General features: G+C 40.2%; 1 protein-coding gene across 1 annotated transcript in view; it reads right to left on the bottom strand.

The window, feature by feature from the left end:
• The window catches only part of map3k15 (mitogen-activated protein kinase kinase kinase 15), a gene marked incomplete in the record, with an annotated part of 44,422 nt that overhangs the window by 4,133 nt on the left and 29,148 nt on the right, over positions 1–11,141 (bottom strand). Inside the window, 8 exon segments of the mRNA XM_024280197.2 lie at positions 444–520; positions 586–692; positions 1,941–2,050; positions 4,458–4,695; positions 4,766–4,871; positions 5,036–5,221; positions 8,144–8,318; positions 8,657–8,844. Coding sequence (XP_024135965.1) covers positions 444–520; positions 586–692; positions 1,941–2,050; positions 4,458–4,695; positions 4,766–4,871; positions 5,036–5,221; positions 8,144–8,318; positions 8,657–8,844 — 1,187 coding nt within the window.

Genomic DNA, 11,141 nt, shown 5'->3' with positions numbered 1-11,141 from the left:
TACCATCGCAGTGCTCACATATGTCTGAGCTTCTGAGACCCATCTTGAACATCCTCTGACCAGTATAATAAATTCTATGGAGAGTTTCGAATTGGATTAGTTGTAAGATTGGACTTTTAGTCAGTTGGCTCTCTCTCTCTCACAGGGAGAAGGTTCTGGTTCAAATCCCAGCTGGGTCCAGTGTGGAGTTTGCATGTTCTCCAGGTCATTTGAGGGTTTCCACCCACAGTCTAAGAACACGCTCCAAACATTCATTGATGATTCTGGATTTAGGAATGATGTGTGTGGTGGACTGGAGACCTGTCCAGGTGAACTCCACCTTCACCCCACAGGAGCTGGGTAGACTACATTGACCCCGAAAGGGAATCAGCCTTTCTTTGGAATGGATGGGTGTCAGCATCCAGAAAACACAGTTTCTATGTGAAAAACAAAGGCGTTTTTACCGTAGATGCAGGCAGCGCAGGTCGTCTTTGCTAACGTCGTTCAGAATGTCGCTCAGTGTGTATTCCTCCAGGACAAACTGCAACAGAAGACTTTTCATTAAGGTGGAGCGCTGAACAGGAAAAGACTTTAAAGTTCCAGAACCTTCTCCACGGTGCTGGGGTCCGCTCCCTGCTCCTTCAGCCAGTCCGTCAGCCGCTTGTCTGGCTCGTGGTCCGCTGGGGTGTGATGGATGGAGGGGGGACCAATGTCTGAAACAAGCAACATTACCAAATGTAAGATGTGCATTAGCATGTTTAGGAAATGTACAAACCATTCTTCACATTTTCTTCCACTTGGAAAGAATTCTAATTTAGTATTTTAGGTAAACTTTTCTATGTTTATGCTAACAGTTCATAACAGCTTTAGATTTAGTCTAAAAACAAGAGAATCAGCCATAATCTTTGTGAGAGATGATGGGGGCGTGGATGGCGGTTCTAGATCACTGCAACTCAGGGAAGGATTAGCTGTAGCGAAAAGGCACAAATGATCAAAGTTCAACATGTTGATCAGACTGTCAGATTTTGTTCAGGAAAGGGTCCTGCTGCTCAGAGTGACATGTGTTTTTCTACCTCACGGACAAGCGAGGTCTGATGATGTCATCACTGCAGCTCCAGAACATTCTGCTCTCAACTTCCATTAGAAGTCTACAAACCGTCTGAAATTGTCATAAAACGTAAACTGTCATTCTATAAAACTATAGCAGTTTGAAAAGTTGAATCTGCCAGAAAGAGCTGCATCCCTATCGATCAGTATAAAGGTTGGACGGTTTCTTTAGTGCTCAAGGAGCTCATTCATCCCTAGAGTGCTGAAAATGTAATCATTTACTTGTAAAAGTCATTCAAGCAGAAATCTCAACATGCTGAATGTTTGATACAAAAATGTCTGAAATTTCTAAAAGTTCAAAGGAGTGGAAAAAGTATTTAAAAGTTGAAAGAGGATCAATGCTTTGAAGAGTTTATGCTATGAACCAAACCAGGAAACGATGTACGAACGATGTGTAAACTGTTCAGGACCAGTTCCAGCAGGAACTTTTCTTGTTTATCAAACCTAACAAGAAATGTCAGGATTTTTTTTACTGTGTTTCAATTTACATAAATTAGAAAAACTGAAGTCTAAACTTTCAATTCTTTCATTATCATAAAGAAAATACTGTTTGTAACAAATAGTTTGCTTCTATTCTTTTATTTTCATCACGTTAAAAATAATAAGTAAAAAATAACAACAGCCTATTTAGAGTTATATAGAAGTGTGTTAAGCTAAAAAAAATGAAAATAGAGTATCAATGTTGGTCCAGGTGAAAACCTCCCAGAGCGTCGAAGCTGGTGATCTGAGGAAGACCGCTCCTCTCTGGTGATGTTGACTCTGTGGTCTCTTTAAAACTGATGAATTCATCAAACAGGATTCTGGCTACTTTCATTTTCTTTGGACTTGTGTTTTTCCTCTGAACACTTGTTTACCTGGTCTGTGTCTGACTCGGACCAGCTCCAGGTCGTGAGTCCTCTGCTGCAGCGTGGTCTTCAGGACCTGCTGGTACTCCCTTTCCTTCTGCAGCAACTCCTCCAGGAGTCTGCAAAAACACAACACCATTATCACATCTTCAGTCCGCTAATACAAGATCCAGCAAAGTTTATGTGCAGGGAGTTGAAAATGACCAAAGAGAATAAAAATGTTCTTTAGGACATGAATTAGAAAAAAAATTTTTAAAATTTATTTATAATAAAACAAGCAGCAAAACAGGGAGAAATCTATGTTGGAAAAAATGTATATGTTTGCTAAAATCCACGTCTGGAGGTCTAGAGACCAAACCTGGACTCCGGCTCTGTGTTTGACATCCAAAAAGGTTCCTGTTTTTTTCTTCTTTTTTTTTTAAATCTATATTTATTGATTATTTGACACATTAACAAAACAAACAAACAAACAAATAGAAATATATATATATACAAATATAAATAAATAATAAATAATAATAATAATAATAGTAATAATAATATGCCCCTGGATACAATGATGAAATTCATATGCAATGAGTTGTATTTACAAAATACATTGAAAATAGACAGAGAATTAGTATTAAGCAGAATATACATTTGGAACTAAAACACAAATGCTCTTTTGATAGTTGTAGCGATATCCAGTACGATATATTTTAAGAAGGGTTCCCATTTCTTTGTAAAGAGATCCTCCTTATGGTGCAGTCATATTATGGTGTAAGTTAGATAGTCAAGATAGATGTAGTTCATCACTAGTATCTGCCATTGAGATTTTGAAGAAATATATTCAGATATCCAGTTCAAAAGTAGACACTTTCTTGCACAGAAAGTCAGTATTTTATAAAGCTGTCTATGATGTTTATCATGAACAACTGGATCTACTAAACCCATTAGTAAATACCGTGGATCCTTGTTTAAGTCAACAGACAAGAAGGTTCCTGTTCTGTAGAATTAGGTCCCATTTGCTTTGGATTCTGGGATTTGGACTAATAATGATCTCTATTTTGTCAAACATCCCGACGGTTTGGAGTTTGGACTCAAATGCATCACACTACCTAGAAAAACATCCAGTTTTCAGTCAAAAGAAAGTCCTGAAAGACAACCAACAGGGTCTGGATTGTGCACAGCTGCCCCATACCAACACATCACTCCCACTTATGATGACATCAGGCAGACAGTCAAGTAGAAACAAAGCATGAAAGATTAATCGGTGGTTAGATCGATGAGGGACAAAGGAAAACATTTTGAAGGAAAAACTGCAGCAGCTTCTTATCAGGAATGACTGACAACGACTAACTACTGGGACTGGAAGCACAGGGAAAAGACGGAGGACAACATGAGGAACTGAAGGAAACTCAGAGAGATCTGGAAAAATTAGAAAGGAGAAACGTGGTTCATGGATCAGGTACAACCTCAGAACTAGAACACTTCAAATACTGAGAGGACGCTGGAGACATTCATGCTTTCTTCAATCGATCAATCAGAGGTTCAGATGAAATTATCAATAATATTCCTACAGAATATTCAGACCTTTTCTGGTGTGTTGATGAAGATTCTCATCTTAACTTGAAGTTGCATCACTGAACTGACAGAACATTTCACCACTTTTCCTCAGTCTTTTTCTCAAGGAAATTATTGTATTGTATTGTATTGTATTCTAATCTATTCTATTAGTCAGTTGATCCTCTACAGTTGTGTTGACATTGTTAAAGAGAGTTTCTTCTGAAGTCTTTATTTGCTTTAAGTAAGTTGATGTCCCGGCTTTGACCAGGTGATGAGTGAGTGAGTGAATGAGTAAATGAATGAATGAAGGAACGAATAAAAAAATGAACGAATGAATGATTGAAAGAATGAATGGATGAATGAGTGAATGGATGAACTAATGAAAGAATAAATGAATAAATGAGTGAGTGGATGAATGAGTGACTGAATAAATGAATGAATGAAGGAACAAATAAAAAATGAACGAATAAATGATTGAATGAATGAATGAGTGAATAAATGAATGAATGAATGAATAAATGAGTGACTGGATGAATGAGTGAATGAATGAATGAATGAATGGATAAATGAGTGAGTGGATGAATGAGTGAATGAATGAATGAATTAATGAATGAAGGAACAAATAAAAAATGAACGAATGAATGATTGAAAGAATGAATGAATGAATAAATGAGTGAAGGAATGAATGAATGACTGAAAGAATGAATGGATGAATGAGTCAATGAATGAATGAATGAGTGAAAGAATGAATGAGTGAATGAATGAAAGAATGATTGAATGAGTGAAGGAATGAATGAATGAGTGAAAGAATGAATGAATGGATGAATGAGTCAATGAATGAGTGAATGAATGAATGAGTGAACAGTGACATGTGGATGTTGTCTCTGACTACTGGGTTTCCCTTTCAGGAAACTACACAACTCCATCACACAGTCCGCGTTTTCCCATCATTTCCAGGTAAAACGTGGCGGCTGCATGTACCTGCTGGTCTCCTGCTTCAGTCGGGCGAGCTGAGCTCCGAGCTGATATTGAGATCGATGATGGTCCTGAGAGTGAGTGCTTAAAGGGACGGTAACGGAGTGAACAGGGTCAACCGTAACCACCGGGTCGTCCGAGTTTGTGGTTAAAACGGGACAAAAATCCGACTCCTCCTCATCCACCTCATCCTCCTTCTCTGCACCCTCACACTCTGACGCTGGTCCAAAGTGGGTCTGCAGTTCTGTGGGTCAGCGTAGGGACAGTGAGCTTTGTCTCAGCCTGAACCAGGCTTGAAGCCCCGCCCCACACACCTGGTATTAGGATGGTGATGGCAGCCTGCACAGCTCGGCGAATGATGTTATCCATGGCAAACATCCAGTGAGGTTTGATGTGATGATTCCGTAGGACTTTGTTAACCTGATGACACATTGGAAATAGTTATTATAGTTCATAAAACCTCCTCAGAAAATCTACATGAGAGTTAAGTTTCAACAGTCTTTGATGGGCAAAGAAACGTCGACCGCATCTAGAACATGCTGAAGAACGTTAAGGTTAACATGAGTCTGGATGTTTGTGCTGACCGAGTCCTGGAAGCCAAACAGCACCAGCTGGATCTGATTGATGGAGGTGGAGTCAAAGTCCAGGTCCAGCTTGAGTTTGGAGATGGTGGCCGCCATGACCCGCCTCTCAGGTGAGTGGATGAAGTCCCGAAGGATGCAGATGATCTGCTTGATGTGGTCGGCAGAGAGCTGCAGCTCCTCGCTGCCCTGCTCACACAGAGGTTCAGATTTAAGGGCTCTCAGTGTAAATGTCTGGATGTGGAAGATAGTTTTGTAGTTTTCTAAGCCAAATAGCTTCAACAGTCCTAACTTTAAAGCCATGGCGCCCCCTGCTGGATCTAAAGAGGAGCTGCAATCTTCTGTTTAAAAAGGAACAAAACTTCTAGATCTTAGTTTCCTCAGCCGTTGTAAAGCTGCCACAACAGCTCCTACTCATTCTTTTTGTCTTTCACTTCTTCAAGCAGGTTTCAGAGATGTTTCATTGTTATGTCTGAGCTCACTGATGCTAAAACTGTTTATTCCAAAGAGATTTCATCGCTGACTGAAAACATAAAACATTGATGTTTTTCTCAGTGATCTGTTTATTGAGATTACGTTTTCCTAAGTTTTACATATTTTAATTGAGGTAAGTTATAATTAAAAAGCTAATCGGTCCTTTAGGGGTTCTGAGTAGTTTCCAATGAGAGAATGAAGAAATTAATTTAAAAACATTCTGACAGTGAAAAAAGTCTCTTAAAAATATTCTATTGATAATGGAACTATTTACTTAGTCTATTATCTTATTAAATCAATATTTGAATCAAATGTTGTGAGCTAGTGAGTCAGAGGAAACAAACTGGTTCACTTTAAGCGAACCAAATGTGTCCAGTCTTACAGTTTTTTTCTAATGCTACAACACATTTTCTGAAACATTTGACCGATTTAACCAAACACATTTTTCAAAATATAAGCTAAATATGCAAAATACTTGACTCGAGTCAAAAGCTCCCTTTAAGGTCAAAATGAAGACTCTGTTATCAAAACTTACACACACACGTCAAACACAACACACGACACAACAAAACACTTGACACTGTTCACAAAAGGTTTCATAAGGAATGAACACCCCCCCACTCCGCCCAATCAAAATAGAGAAAAATAGTTTTCAGGATTTTATTTATTTTATTTTTATTGTACACCCAGGTTCACATTTATTGCACTTCACCGTCTTTTCTCTATGCTACTCAGACCAGAGGACTTCCTCCACATCACTGGATTTGTTCACCCGAGCCACACAACAGGAAATAAATAATCTTATTTGCCTGATTCAGTCTTAAAATGTAATCGAAAGCCACGTCTAAGGCCTGCAACAGGTTTTGTTGAGTGTATGGTTGTCTCTCGTAAACCTTTCAATGCTTCATTTGGGTCAAGGAATGGAGAACAAGTGGAAGAAACCTAATACAAATGAGGGGTTAGTGTGGAACTGTTGTCTGATGAGTAAACTTTAGTGAAAACTAACATTGTCCCAGACAACAACAAATCTTCTCCCTAATTTTCTTGTTGAATTTCTATATGAATGATGCCAATGACAGTAACAACTTGAACCTGCTGAGTTGAGGGTTGACCTTTTGACCTGCTTCCTTCATGGTCATTCCATAAACCAACATGTGGTCAATAACTATGACATGGGTCTCATCAGAACCTTCTTCTTTTTCTGGATCCAGGTCTTGGTGTGGGTCTGGGTCTTCCTCTATATCCATCTTGACTGTAAAAAGCTGCTCAGATGTTCCAGAACTACTTTTATATTCACTGCAGTTGATTAGAAACACGTGTCTTCAGTTTTGACCAGTTGTGTGCTAATGGTGATCGTTGTGTTGGAACAGAGTTTGAGTTTTGACTCTTTGTGTGTTGTGAATGCCAACTGTGGTTTAAAAGTGAAAATCTGTCATGTGTTTTGCAAAGAGTGAATAAGAGTTTTGGAAATTGTGTGTTAACTGCAAATAGTGTTTTAGGTTTTGCCCAGAGCCATGTTTTTGAGAAGAGTTAAAGCAATCGATCAGCTGGTTTGGAGAATGGCACTTAGTGTTTTAGCAATTGGGAAAAACTGTAATACAGCCATAGACACTTCCATACCTCCACAGGTATATCATCAGGACCAAGAGCCTTTCCACTCTTCATCCTCTTCAAAGCCCCTCTCACTTCACCTTTACTGATCTTTCTTACTTCCTGCTCCACAACCGTCACCTCTTCTACTCTTTGTTCTCTCTCATTCTCTTCATTCATCAACTCTTCAAAGTATTCTTTCCATCTTTCCATTACACCACTGACACCTGTCACCACATTACCATTCCTATCCTTGATCACCCTAACCTGCTGCATGTCCTTCCCATCTCGATCTCTCTGCCTTGCTAGTCTGTACAGGTCAGTCTCTCCCTCCTTACTACCCAACCTAGCGTACAAGTCATCATAAGCTCTTTGTTTGGCCTTTGACACCTCTACTTTTACCTTACACTGCATCTCCCTGTACTCCTGTCTACTCTCCTCAGTCCTCATACCCACTAACAACATTGAACATGACACCCTCCATTTCTATCTTTAGATTCATCACTCTGACACTCTTTTTACCTCCACAACACTCCTAACAAACTCCTCCTTTAAGATAACTCCTCCTCATTGTCAAACTTTATTTGTTTATCACCTTTCATTATTTTTACACCCAAAGCACTTTACATAAAAGCAAATAAAACACTCATGGAATCTTTTTAAAAATAAATACAAAAAAAAAGTACGTTGACTCAGCACCCCTCCCTCCCTTGGTCCCCCCTCCACCCACACAGCTCCCCTAAATACAACTGCAATATTTAAACTGAACAAAAACTAAAGAACTGGAGCTCTGAAGAAAAAGTCTGACTCAAACAAAAATCCATTTATTTCCAGCCCGACCACAGAGGTCAAAACCTGCCCCGGTTTGGAATGACTTTCCTCATGAGTCGGTTTGTGTTTATTCACATAACTATGATTGAATGGAAACTGTCATTATGGAATTATGTTTTTTGACATTTCTAGAATTTTGATAAACACAGACAGACAGACATGCACGCAAACCCCTTCACCCCCCACCCTGCCCCCCCACTCCCCCACACACGCTACCTGGATGTGATTTTCTCTGAGATTAGAGATAACCTTTTCCTGGTCTTCGTTCAGAACCTTGTAAAGGATGGCCCGCCTCTCGCTGTCCTTTTTCAGCAGGAACAGACCGCCGTCCCTGTCATCAGGGGAGGGAGGGGCGCTGCAGTCCTCTGACACGGAGGTCTCGGCTGGAACGCTGTAACACATTCACACACTGACTCCCCAGGAAGATCCATGCAGGAATATTTACCAATCTGCATTCATGCACACATGAACGTCTCTCCTGGATACTATCTGCCTTCAGAAATGTGGAGGAGGGACATCATGTTGGGACATGCACAGATGTAAGCGTGCATGTGTATTAATGCAAGCTCAAGACTGAGTGTTGACAGCAGCCAACAGAAGATTGTAAAGTGATCACAGCTCATTATAGCAGCCGTGTAAAAGGCAGTGGGGGGCAAAAAAGCCACCTGCTCTAATGCAAACACTCTCCACCGATGGAAGTGCATGTGAACCCTCTTGACCCAGACTTACCTCAGGTAATTAGAGCTGGGTGATTTGAGACTGTTCTCTGATCCGGAGCTTCTCTTCTTGTCAAAGAAAATGTCCTGCTTGGAGTCGCAGTCTGGACTGACGGAGCCGTGTTCGCTGCTGCTGCTGCCGGCCGCTTCGCCCTGCAGCTGCACCGGCACCGATGCATTATGGATGTAGTCTGATACGCCAGCACATGAAACACAAAGCTTGCTTTGAGGAAATCACGGATTTCTTTTTTACTACATATTTGAACATAAATATAGTAAATTAATAGTAATAATTTGGTGCTCAAATGTTTTAGAAAAAGTATGTTTTGATATTCCTGAGCTTTCAACTTCTGTAAACTAACATTTAATATTTATGGTACAGAATTTCATTTATTTTGTGCTTCATTGGAGATGAAATCTCAGCATCATTCTGTGCCTGTAGTCATAAAGCAGGACAGTATTCAGGTTCCAGGAGACTCTACAGAAGATCACAGTCTGTGAAAATCCTCCTCATCAAGCTACAGTAACTGAAGACAACCAGAAGTCACAGAACTGTTCAAGGCGCTGGATGGTTACGTCTCAGGAAAACTGAAATGGTACTCTTGTGTCGGCACAAACACAGACAGAGCTGCTGCCATGACAGGATGGCTGTCTGGTTTAACTGCACGCATGAAGGAAGTGAAGTGAATCTACACATTGTATTATTCACAGGGAAATGCTGACAAGCAGGAAAATGTCTCCGGAACTCAATAGTGTACTGAATGATACAGTGAAAGTTATCAACCATGTTAAACTGTGAATGAATAAATGAGTGAAATGGTTTATTTCAAGCAATCAGGAATAATACATGAAAAAAATAAACATCACAATGAATCACAAGTAGATCGCTTGAAAGGGAGTGGGAGGAAGCGAACTTATATCATCCCACCCCGACTCGACCATTTTCTCTGCATGATTTATCAATATTTGGTTCAGTACTTAATATCAAATATTTATACTCTACAACAGTGTTTCCCAACCCTGGTCCTCGGACTGTCCTGCATGTTTTCCATGTTGCCCTGCTTATGCACACCTGATTCAGCTCATCATCAGGCTCAGCAGAAGCCTGACAATGACGGTCATCAAAGGCAGGTGTGTTTGAGCAGGGTTGGATGAAAAAAATGCTGGACAGTGTGCCCTGAGGTCTAGGATTGGGAAACAGTGCTCTACAATAATAAATTCAGGTTATGAAGAATCATTAATATCATTGATGTAATCAAATTTCAAAACATCCGCAGACAAATCATTTATATTAATCAGTAACAAGAATCTAAATATTCTCATTAAACGACAATTTGTGCAGGTTGTATTTATCAAAGAATAACTGCAATAATACAAATAGTAATAAGTAAAAATCATCTTCATTTGTTAATGCAAATTTTTTTTTCACAATATTCTCATTAAAAACGATTTGCGCAGATTGTATCAGTGCTACATCACAGCTTAGGAACAAGTTTAAGGCCACGTAATCGTTCTTCTTCGTTATGACTGAGAGACTGTGAAGGTCTCATCTCAAGGGAAATGTGCTCATTCTGCAGCTCAGAATCGGATCAGAGGTCGTATCCAGCAGTTTTTGAGTTCACATTTCACTTTTTGCTTGAATTAAAGGGTCAAACATGCGTAATCCCACAGTTCTCAAAGTCTTTCATGGATTTTATTTCCAAAGGCTTTGTAACGTCCGGTGGTCCGAGTGGTTTCACAAAGATTCTGGAGTTCAGAATCCATGTGCTGTGGATCTGTTTATTTCTGCGCAACATTCTTGCGTGCTTCGCCAGATCAGCGTGATATTTAGAAAGATGTTCATTAAGAAACATATTAGACCCCTTCAGGTTTTTACGTTTTTTTAGCAGAGCTATCTTGTCCTTGCGATTCACAAACCTGATCAGGATCCCTGGTTTATCCATATTCTTTCTCCAAGGAAGCGGATGACAGACCTCAACAGTGTTTAGGTCCAAGGAAATCACTTTAGACGCAAGAAATACTCCAACTTGATTCTCCACAGTCAGGTTTGCTCCCATATCAGCTCCGTTAGCATCCGTGCTAGCACTGGTAGCACCAGGCCGCACCCGGGATTGTAGTTGAAGTCCCGTGAGAATCACACATTGTTGATCCATGTCATGCATCCTTCTCTTCAGGAGATCTTGGCGATTATCTTGTTGTTCGTTACGTGCCTTTTCCTGACGGAAATCTTCCACGAGTTGAATATCTGTGAGTGTGATTCTGAGCTCCATCAAATCGGCTTCAAAGTTTTTCTTCAGTGCCATGTTCAACTCTCCTCATTGCGGTAGTCGTTTTGCAGTAAAAAGACTATAAAAGCCGAAGTTGAGGAGAGCTGGAGGCACACGTCTGCTGCTCTATAGCCAGGCTGACCCTATAGCCAGGCTGACCAGCAGCCACAGCTCGGTTGAACCACATATTCCTGCTACTATCAGCTCTGAAGATTTCCTTCAATTCTTTGA

Source organism: Oryzias melastigma, linkage group LG20 (assembly GCF_002922805.2).
Source record: "Oryzias melastigma strain HK-1 linkage group LG20, ASM292280v2, whole genome shotgun sequence".
Lineage (NCBI taxonomy): Eukaryota > Metazoa > Chordata > Actinopteri > Beloniformes > Adrianichthyidae > Oryzias > Oryzias melastigma.
This window is presented reverse-complemented; position numbering and strand designations above follow the sequence as displayed.